This window comes from Sturnira hondurensis, unplaced genomic scaffold (genome assembly GCF_014824575.4).
Source record: "Sturnira hondurensis isolate 20B ecotype Veracruz unplaced genomic scaffold, ASM1482457v3 Scaffold0013299, whole genome shotgun sequence".
NCBI lineage: Eukaryota > Metazoa > Chordata > Mammalia > Chiroptera > Phyllostomidae > Sturnira > Sturnira hondurensis.
This window is the reverse complement of record NW_028085930.1, coordinates 2,356,735-2,375,364: the sequence shown is the minus strand read 5'-3', so window position 1 is coordinate 2,375,364 and position 18,630 is coordinate 2,356,735. Positions and strand designations below refer to the sequence as shown.

At 44.3% G+C, this 18,630-nt stretch overlaps 1 protein-coding gene across 1 annotated transcript; it reads right to left on the bottom strand.

Annotated features, from left to right (window-relative positions):
- Positions 1–320: 320 nt before the first annotated feature.
- On the bottom strand, positions 321–15,821 carry DZIP1L (DAZ interacting zinc finger protein 1 like). The gene is made up of 8 exons (XM_037061171.1): positions 15,264–15,821; positions 11,954–12,042; positions 10,500–10,506; positions 8,521–8,739; positions 7,764–7,913; positions 5,803–5,937; positions 756–974; positions 321–488 (listed from the first exon to the last, which is right to left on the bottom strand). The coding sequence occupies exons 1-8, from the start codon at positions 15,762–15,764 to the stop codon at positions 321–323; spliced, it is 1,488 nt and encodes a 495-aa protein (XP_036917066.1). The 5' UTR covers positions 15,765–15,821.
- Positions 15,822–18,630: the final 2,809 nt, after the last annotated feature.

Below are 18,630 nucleotides of genomic sequence, written 5' to 3'. Positions count from 1 at the left end.
CCTCTTTCACTGTGGGTCAAATGACACTGAGGATAAGGAAAGTCTGCCTTGAAGGGCAGGTGTGAGGCTTACATGGAGCAACAAGCCAAGTGTCAAGCGGTTGCTGACACTGAATATGGTCCCTGGTATCAGTGTGAACCCTGCTGCCCACAGCCCCTGAGGCCAACAGGCACATCTTCAGCCTGGAGGGAGGCAGGCTGTATCCTCACCCCTTTGTGCCCTTCAAACCTGAAGATTCCTCCCTCCTTAAAGAACCTGACTAATGAGACCAATAGCAGGAAGTCCAGAAGAATCTAAGGAGGCCCTTGCAGGGAAGAGGCCTAAGGGCACCAGAGGCTGCCTGGGAGGAGGGGCAGACCTACCATCTCCTGTGAGGTAATGAGCCTGGCTTGTTGTTGCATCTGGGTGCTGAGGGACACGATGTGCTGCTGGGATTGGGAAGCTGTTATGTGTAGTTGACAAAGCATGTCATGCAGCCTCTCATTTTCCTTCTGCAGCTTCTCACTCTTTTTCTGGAGCTTCTCATTTTTCTTCTGTAGCTTTACATTCCCCTGTGGCTGCTCACTTTCCTCCTGCAGCTTCTCATTCACCTTATGTACCTTTTCACTCTCTTTCTGTACCTTCTTCTTTTCCTTGTGTAGCTTCTTATTCACCTTCTGTAGCTTCTCGTTTTCCTTCTGTAGTTTCTCGTGCTCCTTCTGTACCTTTTCATTCTCCTGTGCCTTCTCACTCTCCTCCTGTAGCCTCTCATTCACCTTCTGTAGCTCCTCACTCTCCTTCTGCAGCTTCTCATTCACCTTCTGTAGCTTCTCATTCACCTTCTGTAGCTTCTCATTCACCTTCTGTAGCTTCTCACTGTCCCTCTGGAGCTTCTCATTCTCCTTCTGCATCTTCTCCTTTTCCTCCTGCAGCTTATTATTTTCCCTCCGCAGTGTCTTGTTTTCCCTCTGCAGCTCCCGATTCTCATCCTGTAGCTGGTGGGCACACGGTGGATAGTCAGTCAGAATGACAGGGCTCTCTGAGCTCCCTGCAGCTGTGGGGCCGACCCTGCAGGCAAACACTGCTCAGGGTGTTATCGGGAGTAGGGTAGAGGGTTTTCTGACCTGGGCAGGTGGCTTTCTGACAAGACTGACAACCTTCCAGATTGGGAAACATTGTTAAGCTGTGCCTGAGAAGGGACAGCTGAATACAGGCTGCAAAGATTGGGGCACACAGGCTGTCTCTCTGGTGTGGCCACCCACAGAAGCACAGGGAAGTGGAGGGCATTCAGAATCATCAAATGGATGTTTTTAGGTGAACACAAAAGGTGAAGAAAATGTGCTAACATGCTGCCTCTAGTTAAGAGCAGAGAAAAAATTTCTTATATTTTCATAAAGAAACTCTAGAAGAATATGTAAGAAAAGAATGAAAGTGGTCATCTGTGGATGGTGGGTATAGAGGACCGGTAGATAAAGATAGGGAAACTTAGTATACCTTAATATATTTCTCCTGCTTTAGTAATAAAAGTAAATGCACTTTCCACTTTAAAGTACTTCAAATGCAATACACTCATCAGATGGGATTACTGGAGTTGGTGGCTACTATGTGCCCCACTCTGATTCATGCACTTTGACCCTCTGGGCTCTCTGCAGGCAGAACCTGAGGCTGCTGTTAATGGGCTTCCTCTTCAACTTGCCTCCTCCTCAGGGGCACTTTTATAGACACTGTTTCTCTGCCCTGAAGCCTGTTGCTTTCTATTCACTGGTCCTGGTATTTGAGCCTTTCTGTTGGCACTACCACTGAACTACTACAGAGGTCCACAGCCACCTGGTTCTCTCCTGGGTGGGATTTCAAAGGAGGGCCTGAGCACAAAATGACCAGGCGACTCATCAGAGGCTTATGGCAAAAGCATCCTTGGAGGGCCTCCTGGAGTCACTGCCCAGGGACCACAGAGTAACTGATGTTGTGGTTCAGAAGAGAAGGCCTGGAGTCCCCTGTTCCTGGCCAGGGAAACTACTGTGGGCAGCTGACCCTTTGGCATGTTGATAAAGGTCAGCAACCTGGAACACTACCAGCAACAAAATACTTGCCAACCAGTTCCAGTCGGCAGGGGACAGTATGCTGGGGGGAGATCATGGGAACCCAGCTCCCCCATGAACCACTCGATGAAAACTACCTCTTTATTGTTAGCTGCCAGCTCTTTTTCCAATTTATGAAATGTCCTCTTCAGTTCTCTTTTCTGAAAAAAAAATGACATCTCCTTCACAGATTAAAATATATTATCAAACGGCCCTGACTAGTGTGGCTCAGTGGACTGAGTGCCAGGCTGTGAAGCAGAAGGACACCAGTTCCATTCCCGCTCAGGGCACATGGCTGGGATGTGGGCCAAGACACAGTAGGGGGCAAAAAAGAGGCTGCCACACATTGATGTTTCTCTCCTTGTCTCCCTCCCTTCCCCATTTCTAAAAATTAACAACGAAGATATTTTTAAATGTATATATTATAAAACTACAGAATTAAAAAGTCCTGGCTCATCATGATGAAGACAGAACTGGGAAAAAGAATAGGAAGTTCAGACAGAAGAAAACATGGAATCTCAGTCTGGGGGAGGATGGACTTCTGACTAACAATGTTTACACAAGTAGCTAAGTGCCTGAAAAAAGAAAAACTATGAACTTGGATCCTTATTTCATATCATTAACTGAAATAAAGTAGAGGTGGTTCAAAGATTTGAACATAAAAATATTAGTGACTGTCAGCAATATCGTAGAATTAGAGGTTCACCTCTCAAACCACCCACAGAGGAGATGACCTTTATGGGAACCTGGGAATCCAGCTGAAAGCTTCCGGTACCTCGATGGAGCAAAAAGCAGAGAAGAGATGCACTGACAGGAGAGGAACTGTCTCCCATTTCTGCATCAACCCTCACCCAAGACAGCAAAGCTCAGTGCCCAGACGGAGCTCCTCAAGCTCGCAAACTATCCCACATGGGAAAAAGCATCCACCCACTGCCCCAGCCTGGAGGGAGGCTGCCCAGGAAGCCCACTTCTCTCTCACAGCCCCCAGAACAGAGGGGGTGGGCATGGCTGAAACTGGTGGGTGGTTGTTCCACACAGATCTCAGCAGGTGGTCACAGAGGCTACTGGGTGGCTTGTGGACACCAGGAGGGGTGGGAGGAGAGAAGGGAAAAGGGTTGAGTGTTTGTATGCAGCTGATGTTCACTTGTTCTCAGCTTATAGCAGACAGCTAGAACTATAAAATGTTTTATGGAAGCCCCATAGTAATCACAAAAAATACCTATAGCAGGCACAAAAATGATAAAAAGAGAAAAGAATCAAAACATACCACTAGGGGGAAAAAGCATCAAATCAAAAAAGATGACAGCAGCAGAAAAAGAAAATAACAAAGCAACTTTTTTAAAAAGTCTGAAAACAACAAAATAGCAATAGTAAGTACTTATCCATCAATAATTACTTATTATTTTTTAATTACAGTCAACATACACTATTATATTAGTTTTAGTGTACATACAACACAGTGATTACACACTTACATACCTTACAAAGTCATCATCCCAATAAGTCTAGAACCCATTGGACACCATTCATAGTTTTTACTATATTTTCAACTGTATTTCCTATACTGTACTTTACCTCCCTGTGACTGCTTTTAGAAATGACAATTTGTACTTCTCAATCCCTTCACCTTTTTCACTGAGCCTCCCAATCCCCTTCAGTCTGGCAACCATCCATTTGTTCTGTATCTACAAGTTTGTTTCTATTTTGTTTACTCATTTACTTTGTTTTTTAGATTTCACTTGTAAATGAAATCATATGCCATCTGTCTTTGTCTGTCTGCTCATTTCACTTAGCATATCCTCTAAGTCTATCCATGTTGTCTCAAATGGAAAGATTTCATTCTTTTTACGACTCTTTCTGAGCCCTCTCCCCATACAGAGCCACAAAGTAGTGACCCAGGCTGCCCTACCCTGCCTATTGCCTAACGCCCCACCCCACATAATTTACCAGTGCTTTTTCAACAACAGGCCACACTACTGAGGAGTCAAAGTAACTCTACCTAATACACAGAAACAAACACAGGGAAGCTGCCAAATTGAGGAGAAAAAAATATATGGCCCAAATGAAAGAACAGAACAAAACCCCAGGAAAACAACTAAACTTAAGGCAGACAACCAACCTATCAGATGCAGAGTGCAAAACACTGGTGATCAGGTTGCGCAAAGAGCTCAGTGAGTATGGCAACAACATAAAGGAAGAAAAATCACTAAGTGAAATAAAGAAAAATCTACCAGAACCATCAGTAGAAGGAAGGAGGCTTGGATTTAAATCAACAGTGTGAAACATAAAGAAATAATCATTTACCAGAACAGCAAGTAGGAAAAAGAATTCAGAAAACCAAAGATACTATAAGGACCTTCTAGACATCTCCAAAATACTGACATCTGATTCACAGGGATGTCAGAAGGAGAAGAGAAAGAGCAAGAAATTGAAAACTTATTTGAAAAAATCATGGAAGAAGACTTCCCTAATTTGGTGAGGGAAATAGACATACAAGTCCAGGAAGCACACAGAATCCTAAACAAGTAGGACCCAAGGGGAGCCACACCAAGACACATCATAATTAAAATACCAAACGTTAAAGATAAAGAATCTTAAAAGCAGTAAGACAAAAGCACAGAGTTACCTACTAGGAGTACCCAGAAGACTGTCAGCTGATTTCTCAAAGGAAGCTTTTCAGGAAGGGACTGGCAAGAAGTCCCTTCAAAGTGATGAAAAGCAAGGACCCAGCAAAGCTATCATTTAGAATTGAAGGGCAGATAGAGTGCTTCCCAGACAAGGTAAAACTACAGGATTTATCATCAACAAGCCATTATTACCTGAAATGTTAAAGGGACTTATTTAAGAAAAAGAAGAAGATCAAAACTATGAACTTCAAAATGGAAACAAATCCACAACTATCAAGCACTGATTCTGAAACACACAAACTAAGCAAACAACCAGAACATAAACAGAATCATATATATGGAGATCATTTGGAGGGGTATGAGGTGGAAGGGGGAAAGGGAAGAATGATGAGAGAGGTGCAGGGATTAAGAAGCCAGTCAGTGAAAGACAAATACCATATGATCTCACTTATAAGAGGAAGCTAATAAACAAAATAAAATAACAAACAATATAGAACCACAGGCATAGGAATACAGAACAGACTGAAAATGACCAGAGGGGAAGGAGAGGCAGATAATGGTGTAAAAAAGGAGGAGACTAGAAAAAGAACATGTATGAATGACCCATAGACATGGACAACAAACATTGTGGAAATTGGCTGTGGGAGTGGGAAAGACAGAAGAGGGCAAAAGGGAGAAAAATTGGGACATCTGTAATAGAATAAGAATAAACAAGATTTAATTTTAAAAGGCTACTATGAAACATGTGTAACAGCCTTAAAACTATAATTTGAGATAATATATTGATATTCCTTAAATTAAAAGAATTAAATTAATTTTTATTTATTTTATTAAAAGAACCATAATTATGCCCTGGCTGGTGTAGCCCAGTGGACTGAGTGCTGGCCTGAGAACCAAAGGGTTGCCAGTTTGATTTCCAGTCAGGGCACATGCCTGGGTTGTGGGCCAGTCCCCAGTAGGGGATGCACAAGAGGCAACCACACATTGATCTTTCTCTCCCTCTCTTAAAAAAAAAAGAAAAAGAACCATAATTGTCAGGTACAAACTAGACAGAGGTGTGTTCAGAATAATACAGGAAATGGAGAAGCCAAAGAACTTCTACACAGGACCCTGCTCACCTGAATGTTCATCTCCTTGAGAATTCTCAGGGTCTCAAGCCTTATTATCTGCCTGAGCAGTTCCTCACACTCCACATCCTGCAGAGACTCAAGGTTGGAGCCCATCACACTGGGGGACTGCAGGGCCGCTGGTTTCTGAAAAGGCCAGAGCATGATTTTGTTTAGACAAAGACCTGCCTTGGTTTTGTCTTTGACATCTAGAGCAGAGTCAGATGGGCACATCTTACCCCAACCACAACCCCAACCTGCCCTCATTAGATATCAGCACACCTGTGAACACCCACGCCAGTCTGGGTTCTCCTTCTCCAGTGTCTCCCGAGGGCTCCGGCCTGGCCCGGGGGAAGCAAGTTCCCACAGAAGAGCAGAAAATGGACCGTCTTACAGTGTTTTTCACAATCACTCCAAATGGAATATTACTCAGTGTTTTTTTTTTGAAGAATTTAAAAAGTGTATTAACAAACTTATTATCCACCTATACAGAATTTGGTATCCATTTTGGCTCCTATACTTCAGTAGAATTAAAATTTAGGAGAATGTGATTCAAGTTCAAAAGAAACTGCAGATATAAAAATTATGTTCTCATTTACCAAAACTCAGGATTTCCTAACTGAAAGTCACCCTTTGACCTTTGATAAGGTGGTTTCTGAACAACTCCAAATTCAAATTCCTGCCTAGGTATCGAATACCTGGTCAGCCCGCACTGTGTCAGGGGAGGGTGGAGTCAGGAAGTTTGAAATGATCTCAACAAGAGGGTTGAGGAGCTGGGCTTGGAAGCATGAGGTCCATTTGGGGAAGCAGCACCTTATTTCCCCAAATCATCCCTGACCACACTGGGGAAACATTCAGGACAGGAGGGTCCTGGTCACTACAGTAAATACCCACAGAGCTCTCACTTCCACCCCGCCACCTCCCACCCTCCACTTTCCCACTCACAGTGAGACAACAGAGCCCCCAAGATTCCAGGCATAGCCCATGACAATACCCTTCCAGAAAAATTGCCTTTTTAGGCAAAACATAGAATGATTATGAGAAACACTATTAGTTCATTTTCAAAAACCAGATTCTCCTGGATGTTAGGATGACCCACAGGAGCAAAGTACATTCTGAAGATATTTGTCCTTAAAACTTATCTCCTGTAACAGTTTCAGTCATACAGGTTACATGCTAAGATACAGTCCTGGGATAACTTTGATAAAGGGTTCCTGAATAAACTCAATAATATTTCCAATAGAAAAGCAGGAACTTTGAGGTTTAAAGAGCTAGTTTCCAACCCCAGCACAGCTCTGTCTCTTAATAGCTGTGTGAACTTGAGCAAGATATGTGGCCTCCACATCTTGACCTGTAAAGGAAGAATGTTAATAATATTTGAAAAAAGAAATGAATGAGCTCACGAGGTACCTACTTTGAAAGTGGTATGGTGTGTGATAGTTAAAAGGGTTAGAAATTAATGTCCATGAGGTGTTCTGCACAGGTGATGGAAACAGTAGTTATAGTCGATAAGTGTTAGCTATTGTGTGTGACCTCCACAGCCCCTCAGCCTTCCTGTCATGCAGGCAGTACCCAACAAATTTATGTTGAAAGAAAAACATAAATTTGTTTAAATTTTGCCTCATTTCTTGTCCAGTGATGAAAACCCTTTGCATATGGAAGAATCATATCTAGGAAGTTCTTGCTATATACCAGATAATGTTAAGTGCTCTAATTTAATTCTCTCAGGAACCCATCTGACAGAAAAGAAACCGAGGCACGGGAAGGTTCAGTAACTCCCTACTGTCACACGGCTAATGAGGGATAGAGCAGAGCCACAAACCCAGGCACTGGCCTCCGGGATCCGGCCTCACGGTCCCTGAGCCCCCACAGTGCCAGAGGAAATAAAACTAGCACAGACCAAGGAAATGAACTTTGAGAACAGAGAAGCACATTTTCAACAAACGAAATTTGAAGTGTTTTCCACTGGGTACCTCTTCTAACGGAGACTTAGGGAGGACAGAACTTTTCAGCTCATCCCAAAAGACTTGTTTTTGTTGGTCTATTTCCTCAGAGAGCTCTTCTTTCCACTCCTCAAACATGGCTTTAGCATCTCTTTCCCTCTGACAGGCGGTCTTTGCTTCCTAGAAAGAACATCAAGAACAACAGAACCATTAATTCCTAACAATAGAATCATTAATCAGTTTGGCAAATATCTACTGAGAAAGTACTAGGGCCCCTTGTCATGCAAGTCACCATGGAGACCCATAGAACTTTTGTCCCACAGTCCCCATGGCTTGCACTTGGAGTGGGTCGAGTTTGATCTGAACTTTCAAATCCCTTGAGGGTAGAGATTGTGTCGTTTCTGTCTTTCAGGTCCTCTGAATGAACTGGGCCTGACATGACTGATGCTCTGTGAATACATGCTCAGAGACTGAATGGGGAATGAATAAAGGAAGGAATGAGTAAGACAATTTATGTATTTTTATCTTACAAATATTTAATGAGAAGCTCCTCTGGGCTGGATTCTGGAGCTTTCACAACAAGACCCATGCTTTGTCCTCAAAAAGCTGAGAGCGCAGTGTAAGAAGTTAACATTCAGGTTCAATACCTCCCAAGGGTGCTGAATAATGCAGGAAACTCAACTCAATAATGCTCTACTTTTGGCCAGAGGAGTCTGGCAAAATAACTGAAGTTTCCTTCCCAGGCGACCTAAAGTTGTTTTACACTTAGGGAAGATGCCACTCTAACTCTGACTCCCAGCTCCATAAAACCACCAGAACTTGGCTCTCTGGGATCCATGTGCATCCTGGTGCTCTGGACCATCCACAACGAAGTCTCCTGCTGTCTCTTCTCCACGCCCACCTGCTGCTGCCGCTGCTTCTTCAACAGCGCTGTCAGCTCCTCCTGAGTTGATGTCAGCTGGGCCCGCAGGTCTTGTACCACCTCCTCCATAGACTCTTCCTGCTTCTGTTTCTCTGTGGGGCCCATGCAAGCAGAGGATGACCAGTTTAGGGGGGAAAGTCAGTGGAGTGCACACCCTCGCCTATGTCATCAATCACACACTGTGGTCTGGGACTCGCTTTGCCACTTACCTTCTACATTGACCTTGGGCAAATGGCTTTACCTCTCTGACCCCCACTTTCCCCAACTGGAAGTTGGACATAGTGATAGCACCTAACTCGGAGGGTTGCTGTGAGGATGGAACATGATCATACAAAGTGCTGAGCACAGTACCTGTCGTGATGCTCAATAAACGTGGACTCTCACTGTCATTTAACAGAACTCCTTGACAGAGCTCAGTCAGAGAAACGGGAGTGCGAAGTTACTAGAGCAGCAGCAGCAGAACTCCCAACAGTGCGCACACACGGTCTATGCAGAGAAAGAACACGTCGTCCGTGTGTCCTGACAGCAGTCAGACAGGAGTGTGAAGTGATGGAATTAATTGTAGTTGTAAGTCCACTTTTTTAATAATGGCATTTAAACCCATAGTTTTACATTTCAAGTGAAAGAAAGGCACCATGCATTATAATAGAATATTTTAGCCAAGGTTCCTTTAAGTACTTGAAGTATATACTTGAAATTTTTTAAGTTATAAAAGAGATTCAGAAGGAATTATAAAAGAACATTCTAACTAAACTGCATGCTGATAAAGCAATGGGGGTTTGGGCAACTGTACATTTGTTACTTTTTAAAGTACATTTAGTAATTATTCAGTAGATGGCACTGTTATTCAAACTCTAAGGCTTTTTGAAGGGTGAGATGGCTTTTCTTACACCCACTTTTTAGATGCAATATAAATTGGTTTGGGTTGATAGGTGACCTGAGGTGAGTGTAGAAGAGGAGAGCTGAGGAGCCAGTGAAAAGGTCCTGGACACTGACACAGCAGAGTTGCCTGAGGAACATGCCTTCCCTCTCCTTACAGCACTTTAACTGAAGGAAATGATGAGGCATATGCACAAAGACTTACACACAGGAATGTTCATCGTCATGTGGTTTCTAACAGGGAAATATTGGAGCAACCCACATAAATTAGGAAATAATTCAACTGGGAAATAAATTATGGTAGTTGTTTGATGAGATACCATTCAGCCATTAAAAATCATGTTTACAAACTGGAAAACATTATGCTGAGTGAAATAAGCCAGGTGTTAAAGGACAAATACCATATGACCTCACCTTTAACAGGAAGCTAAATAACAAAACAAACAAGCAAGCAAAATATAGCCAAAGACACTGAAATAGAGAACAGACTGACAGTGACCAGAGGGGAGAGGGGAGAAATTTCCAGGGAAAAGGGGAGGGATTTAGAGGAACAAATATAAAGGATACATGGACAACAACTAACAAGGGTGGAAATGGGAGGGGGAGCATGGGGGGGGTGGGGAAATCACATTTACAAAGATGATTTAATGACATTGGAATATGTAATATATACTTCAATGAAAATAAACAATAATCGATACTGCATACTGTGCAATTACATATGTAGACAGAAAAATAATCACAGAGAATACACCGAAATGTTAACTGCAGGTACACTGTTCATGAATTTTATTTTCTCTCCTCTACCTCCTATACTTAAATTTTCTATATCAGTGGTATTTACTTGATTTCCTGATTGTGGTAAAATACTTGTAACTTAAAAGTTACCATTCTAAACCATTTGTAGGCGGCACTAAATACTTTCATAACATTGTACAACCAACACCACCATCCATCCCCATAACTTTTCTCCTCTTGAAAAAAGCTCTATAATGACTTCACAGTCATTTCTCATCCCCCTCCCACCAGCCCCTGACGCCACCGTGCTACTCTCTGGTCTATGAGTTCGATGACACTGTGCATCTCCTACAACTAAAATCGCTACAGTGTTTGTCCCTTTGTGACTGACTTGTTTCACTTAGAATCTCCTCAAGGCTCAGCCACGTTGCAGTGTGTGTCAGAATTCCCTTTCTCTTTAAGGCTGAATAATATTTCACTGTATACACACACACACACACACACACACACACACACACACACATATACACCACATTTTGTTGATCCAATGATCTTTCAATGGACATCTGGCTTACTTCCACATCTTAGCTACTGCAAATAATGCTGCCATAAAGGTGGGCATGCAAATATTTTTTAAAGAAATATTTTTCCTCAGAAACATTAACAACTGGAAAACCTGTTTTTCTTTAGCAGCCTCCAATGCAGAAGCAAGAAGGGTTACATATGTAGCAAATGCACAGTGACTAGGTAAACGGTGCTATTTTAAAACTTTAAGTCTATTCTTTGAAAAGGAAATTAAGATGAGGGAAGAATAAGAAACAGATTTATTATGGAATTTTTATATTTACATTTTCAAGTCTATATTTTATGTTTTAACAGCTATTTCTTTTTTAAGGGAAATTTACTTTTTTTAAGATTTTATTTGTTTATTTATCTTTAGAGGGGAAGGAGAGAGGGAGAGAAACATCAATGTATGGTTGCCTTTTGTGTGTCCCCTGCTGGTAGTTAAGCCTGCAAGGAACCGGCCTGCAACCCAGGCATGTGCCCTGACTGGGAATCGAACCATGATTGTCTGGTTCACAGGCCCATGCTCAATCCACTGAGCTACTCCAGCCAGAGCCAACAGCTATTTCTGATTAACCCTTAAAACGTGTTTATACAGCATGTGAACATCTCCATGGATACAACATACAGCTTGGCTACTTGCTTTGGAATTCAAAACAGTAAACTCAAAGTGATCATGTCATAATCAGATTATGCAATAATGAAGTCACAGAACTGGCATGACTGCTCATTAACCCCATCTAACTTCATTCGAGGTTAGCATCAGAGAACCACAGACTCACTGAAGGAGAGGGAGGAAGGCCCTTTCTATTTCAGTCTAACTGCCCCATTCACAGTGAAAGCCACTGAGACTCAGAGTGGGAAGCACTGACCAGAGTCACAGAACTGAAGGGACAAAACTAAGACTGGAACCTACCTGTGTGACTCCCAGCTCTTCAGCTCTACACACGTGGTCAGAAACCCTCCCAGCCCCAAGTAGGATCTCCAGGATGGAGGGGGGATCATCCCATCCTCCAACCTATGATGAGGTTCCGAGGGCAGCTTAGGTGACGTATGTGCCGCCACCCACTGAATTCCAGTCAAGGTCCTTCCACAGCCCCAGAAGGGCCACCTGGACTCACCGCCTTGCACTGCGCCCTCATGCCTGTGTTGAAGGTGGCTCTGGAGAGAGGAGGCACTGCGGAACGTCTTCTCACACAGATGGCACTACACAGAGAGGAAGCAGTGGGAAGTGCAGGAGTCAGTCACCTGAGTCCGCCTGGGATTCTCCCTATGTCACAACTCCCACTACCCTGGGTCTCCCAGGCTGCTTCAGACACAAAAAAACTCATTTACTGAGTAAGGCAGTTATGTCCACTCCCCAGATACATAAACTCAGCTTTAAACCACTACCAGTATCCTAGGGAACTGTAAACACTAAGAAATTTTTGTTGGTTTTTTTATGGTGTGATGATGACATTCTAGTTCCATTTAAAAGTAGGGACCCTTTTCTTTTGGAGATATATACTGAAATATTTACATAGAAAATCGTATGATGAATATACTTCAAAACAAATCAGGGGTGGGGGAAACTAGGTAGGGGAATGAGTGCAACAACATTGGCCATAAGTTGGTAACTGTGGGGCTGGGTAGAGGGCAAATGAAGGTTCATCGTTTACTCTCTCTGTTCTTGTATATGTTTGAAATTTTTCATAACATAAAGGATTCTAAAAGATACCAGGGTCGAGGTCACACCCCAGGGTTGATACCAACCGAAACAAGGATAGCTAATAACAGCATCTCTGATTCCACCTCCCTTTCCTCACATATTTCAGATACTGCAAATCTTCATTATCCTTTCACTGTGCAACTTTGAATTTCTTCCATCACTGCACTGCAGGTTGCCAGCCAATAGAGGATGGGGAAATATTAACTGCAGTCTTTACACAAGGGCAAATATGACAGAAATGGCCAGTGGTCTCCCAATACCCATTTCTATTTTTCATTAGCAATAGACACCTTGATTTTTAGCTGGTCATAGAACTGATGAGAACAAACACTATGTCCCGTCCTCCCTTGCCAACAGGTGTGGCCATGGGACTAACTCTGGTCCAATGACATGCAGGCAGAAGGAGGACATGAAACTCCTGGGAGGTGTCATTCAAGAAAGAGATATGATATTCCTCCCCCTGCCCCACCATGTTGAATTGAATATGGACTTGGGAGGTGGAATTTGGGCAGCTATCTTGCACCACGAGGCAGAAGTCACAGGACAAGGTTGGCAGAGAAACACATAAAAAACTGGGTCCTCAATGGTTGTGGCATTCCATACCAGCTCCAGAATGCTTCCCTCTAGACTGTGTTCATAAGAGGGAAAAATAGACTTAGACCTGATTCATATAACTACAATATGGTGAGGTTTTCCATCACCCACAGTCAAATGCAAGCCCCCCCCCCCCACACACACCCTGGATTGACAGACTCAGCTCACTCTGGACTTCTAAAATGACACAAATGAGTTTCTAGGTGTCAGCAGGAATATAAGGTGAATGGGGTGGGGCACAGTTTAGAAAGCATCTTATTCCACATTTCAAGTCCTTCCAAAGGAAGGACCCTTACCAGCTTCCCCATTCCCACCTCAAGCAGCCCACTCAGAAGCCAGACACCTGAAGTTGGACAGCAGCCACTGCCTTCAGACTAAAATCCACTCTCTTCCACAACATTTAAGGGCACCGTGACCCAGCTCTGCTCTCCTCTCCTGCCACAGCTCTCACCTGTCTCCTGCCAAACCCACCTCAAGAAGTCCAGTGTCATTACCCTGAGCACCCCTCTCACACTAGCACCTTGGTTGCCTCTGCCCATAACACTCCTTCACAAAATTGTGCTCAACATTCAAGGCTTGTTTAAACACTACCTCAGGAAGACTCTTTCCCTCCCACCTCTGTGCTCCCGCAGCTCCTCAGCCACCTCTCTTAACACTTTCTCCAACTAAAGGACCTCTATTTATTTCTGGAAGTAGATTAGCCATACCCTCTTCCTCTGATAAGAGCACCCAGCTTTCTTCTGAGGACCTACCCTTCCCTTACTCTTAAGCCATGGGCTTCAGTCCACCCCAGCTCCATGAAACAGGTGACTGAGAACAAAGCCAATCAGAGCCCTGCATTCCCAGGGCCCTGAGACTGGCCGAGGCACTGAGACAGTGAACTACTAGCTGGGGAGCTGGGAACACCTTTGGCCCTCTGCCACAGCAGCCTTAACTCCTGAAAAATGAGAAGTTGGTGTTACTGTGGCCCAATTTGCTACCACAGGATCAGGTTCTTTCTCACAGTGGAAGGAAGAATCCACCCTGAGGAAGAATTGCCAAGAGCTTCAGAGAAAGAGCTTTCTGGTGCCATCTTGTTCCTGGGAGAAAGCCACACCTTCATGCCACCAGAAACCTGGATTTTTCAGTTAACTCAACCAATAAGCTCTTTCTTGGCCTAACCCAGCTCACATTGTTGTTTGTCACTTACTACTGAAAGGGTTCTGACCTTCATGTCACAATTAATAATACATCAACTACCACTCTATTGAAATGATTCCTTCTGTCCCACCTACCCTCAAACTATGAATTTCTTGAAAATCTGAACCAGCATGACTTGTGACTATATCCTCAGTGTCTGGCTCCAAGCCTGGCCAACATGACAGTTTATTACAGGGCAACTGTCCCTGTACCACACTTTCCATGAAAATACATGCAAAAGCTGAAATTCCATTTTGGCTTATAAACTGTCACTTGGTTAAATAATGAAGATCCTTTTCCAGAATGGGCTTCTCTCTACCAGTCCCTTACCACACACTCATCTTACACACACACACACACACATACTCTCTCTCTTTTACATAAACCCTTATACAGCACCCTCAACATGCACACACAAAGCCCTCATGCACACACTCATACCTACCACAAATACACATACCCTTAGACATATGTACACTCTGACTCATTCACACAACCTAAATATGTATTTCTATGCACACTGCTACAGACTCATGAGCACATTACACACCATACACTACACACACATACCATACACAAGCATACCCTCCAAATATTCACATACACACATCAGAACACAAATTTACTCCTTCCATAAGTGTACACACACACCCTCCATACATTCAAGCATGCTTTAGATACAACCTCTCCATAAAAACACACTCTATGCACACACATCCTTCATACACACATCTGGCACACCTGTATAACCTATACCAACAAGCAGTAGATATAACCTAACCAGACATTCAGGCTCTCTGGTCATGAACAGTGTCTCTTAAATCTTCTCCAAACCAATGACGATGGCCCATAGCAGCCTCAGGGCCCAGAGGATGGTGTTGCCCAGGTGGCCCAGTGGCTAGGCACCCAGGCCTCCCACTCTCCTCGCCCTGTTGATATTCCTCACCATATAGTAGCTCTGGCCACCTGACCATTGGAGAAGCTGCTGCAGGTCTTTGATCATCTTGCGTTGCCGGTGCCTTTCTTCCCGCAATGCTCTGAGCTCTTCAGCCTGGCGGTCCAGTTCCTGCTGACTCTGTGACTGCTGGCTCTGGCTGGCTTGCAGGTGTAGCTCCAGCTGGGTAACCCTGGTCATCAGGAAGTCCTGGCCGTGCATCAGGTACTCAATGGTGAGCTGGGCTAGGCTCAGCACATTGAGCAGTGCCTGGTCTAAAGGCTGTGAACAGTGGCTGCACACCTCCTGGTCCAAGGTGCAGAAGGCAATATCAGTGAGGTTCTCCTGCAGAGTGGCCACATCCATCTCCCGTGTCACACGGCCCACATCCAGGACACTCATGCGCCTCCAGTCCATTCTCCTATTGCGAGGCAGGAACCTGAAGGGAGGGACTGTGTAGGTTCCAAAGATGGAATGATGGGAACCCTGAGCAATGGTAGCAAGAAACTGCATGGTCACAGAAGCCCTGGGGTGACCCCCTTGGAAGGGTGCCACCAAGGCCACTGTAGCCAGCAAATGAGCTGGATAGAACCTGAAAATTAAGAAGAGAGTCCAAGTTAGGCAAGGTGCATAGCCTGCATGTACCAGACACCTGACCAGCAAGAGTGTAAGTGGGGTGAGGTGAAGGACCTGAACAATAGTGGTAGTGTGCATGCTACACACTGACATGGCCAGAGACGTGGAAAGCAAGGGTATAGATTTTACAGTCACTCAGCCGTGGAGTAAGATCCTCAGCCTGGGCAAGTCTCTTCACATCTTCAAGCCTTCCAGTTATGTTGAGACTTATGGGGCTCACTTTGTAGGTTTGTGGTTAGGAATGAGGCAGATAAAGCACTTAGCCTAGTGCCTGGCACCTAATAGGTCCTCAGTGAATCCCCCATGCCCAAGACCACTGCCATAGGTCTTTTTCAGAGAAAACTGTCAGTTGTAGAAGTTGTTCCTATGCAATCCTACAGTGACCTCAGGATAAAATCCCACAACTTGCTATGGGTGGCAGAGTCACCTGAGGTCTACAACACTCTCCAATGCCCCGCCCCAGTTGTCCTCTAATTACTAGATTGTAGTGGACAGGGCTAAGCTACATTTCCCAGTTTCCTTGGCTGTAAGATGTGATCACATGACCATGCTCTGTCTAGGAGAATGTAAGTGAGATGGCGTCCACCACTGCCTGGGGCGGGAGGGAGGGGGACTTAAAACAGTGACTGTGTCTCTGCACTCAGACTGAACTCAATCCATGATGGTCTTTTTTTAAAATATAGTTTATTGATTATGCCATTACAGTTGTCCCATTCCCCCCCTTCACTCCCCTCCACCCTGCACACCCCTCCCCCACCATTCCCCCCTTTCATTCATGTCCATGTGTCACAAGTTCTTTAGATTCTGTATTTCCCATAGTATTCCTGCCTTCCCCCCTGTCTATTTTATACCTACCGTCTATGCTACTTATTCTTTGTACCTTCTCCCCTCTTCTCCTCCTCCTACTCCCCTGTTGCTAACCCTCCATGTGATCTCCATTTTTATATTTCCGCTCCCAATCTAGCTGTACTCTTAGTTTGCTTTTGTTTTAGGTGTGGTTGTTAATAACTGTGAGTTTGCTGTCCTTTCACTGTTCATATTTTTTATCTTATTTTTCTTAGATAAGTCCCTTTAACATTTCATATAATAAGGGCTTGGTGATGATGAACTCCTTGAATTTGACCTTATCTGAGAAGCACTTTATCTGTCCTTCCATCCTAAATGAAAGCTTTGCTGAATAGAGCAATCTTGGATGTAGGTCTTTGGATTTCATGACTTGGAATACTTCTTTCCAGCCCCTTCTTTCTTTTGAGAAATTTGCTGACAGTCTGATGGGTACTCCTTTGCAGGTGACTGTCCCATTATCCCTTGCTGCTTCTAGGATTCTCTCCTTCATTTTCATCTTGGCTAATGTAATTATGATGTGTCTTGGTGTGTTCCTCCTTGGGTCCAACTTCTTTGGGACTCTCTGAGCTTCCTGGATTTCCTGGAAGTCTATTTCCATTGCCTGACTGGGGAAGTTCTCCTTTATTATTTGTTCAAATAAGTTTTCCACTCATGACTGTTCCTCTTCCTTTTTTGGTACCCCTATAATTCAGGTGTTGGAACGTTTAAAGATGTCCTGGAGGTTCCTAAGCCTCTCCTCATTTTTTTGAGTTCTTGTTTTTTCCTTCTTTTCTGTTTGATTGGTTCTTTCTTCCTTCTGGTCCCCTCCCTTGATTTGAGTCCCAGTTTCCTTTCCATCACTATTGGTTCCCTGTGCAATTCCCTTCATTTCAATCAGTTTAGCCTTCATATGTTCCTCTAATTTGTGGCTAAAATCAACCAATTCTGTGAGCATCCTGATCACCAGTGTTTTGAACTGTGCATCTGAAAGGTTGGCTATTTCTTGGTCACTTAGAACTATAGGTTCTGGGGCTTTGAGCTCGTCTTGAGTCATAATGTTTGGTCTGTTTGCATCTGTTATGAATGAGGGGCGACCCAGTCGCTGGGTTGTGATGCTGGATGTGGGGGCAGGGTCAGAGAGGGAAAAAATGGCGCTTTGCTCCACTCCACTCTCTCTCAGATTTCTGTCCCCTCTGCTGCTTCCCACAAGCAAATTGGGCCCCTCTGATGCTGGTTCCCAGGTGTGTGGGCCTGTGTACTCTCCAGGACCCTGTGGGTCTCTCCAACAAACTCTCTGTGAGCCTGGGAGCCTCTCCCGGCCCCTCAACCCCAAAAGTCTGTCCAGTTGGTGCTTTCAGGCTCTAATTCCCATTGCCAGGGCCCTAGCCTGAGCGGTCTGTCTCACTGTTTGCTCCTTTGCTTGGTTTATCTACGCACTAATGTGTGTCTGCAGTCAACCAGCCACCCTATGCCCCTCACTGGGTCCGCCCATCACCACCCCATGCCTGGGATCCACCAACCACCTCTGCTCCCGGGTTGGTTGGGCTGAAATATCTTTCCAGCCGGATCCCACTCTGAAGCTGACTCCGCCCCTCTTACCAGTCTGGCTGAGTGATTCATTGTTGTCGGACTTCCATACAGGTTAATTTTCACTGTTTTGGCTACGTTTTTGTTTCTAAAACTTTGCTGTCTTAAAATTTAGTTGTGGGAGGGGGCACAGTGTTTCCACCTATGCCTCCATCTTGGCCAGAAGTCCCATGATGGCCTTTTTTTTATCACACCTAATGATTTCCAGAAAAGAGCTCCAGTTTTTGGTCAAAGACTCATATTCTAATCTCCACTTTCTAGCTAAGCATAGAGATTGTTCTCTCTCTTTGAAAAGTAATTTGGCAAGAGCAATACAAATTTTAACTCAGCA

Coding starts and splice junctions, on each gene's coding strand:
- DZIP1L (XM_037061171.1), bottom strand. CDS start 15,764: ATGCAGTTTCTTGCTACCATTGCTCAGGGTTCCCATCATTCCATCTTT. Junction 975..5,802: donor TCAAGGAGATGAACATTCAG/GTGAGCAGGGTC, acceptor TGTGCCCACCAG/CTACAGGATGAGAATCGGGA. Junction 489..755: donor AGAGTGAGGAGCTACAGAAG/GTGAATGAGAGG, acceptor AAGCTGCAGAAG/GAAAATGAGAGGCTGCATGA.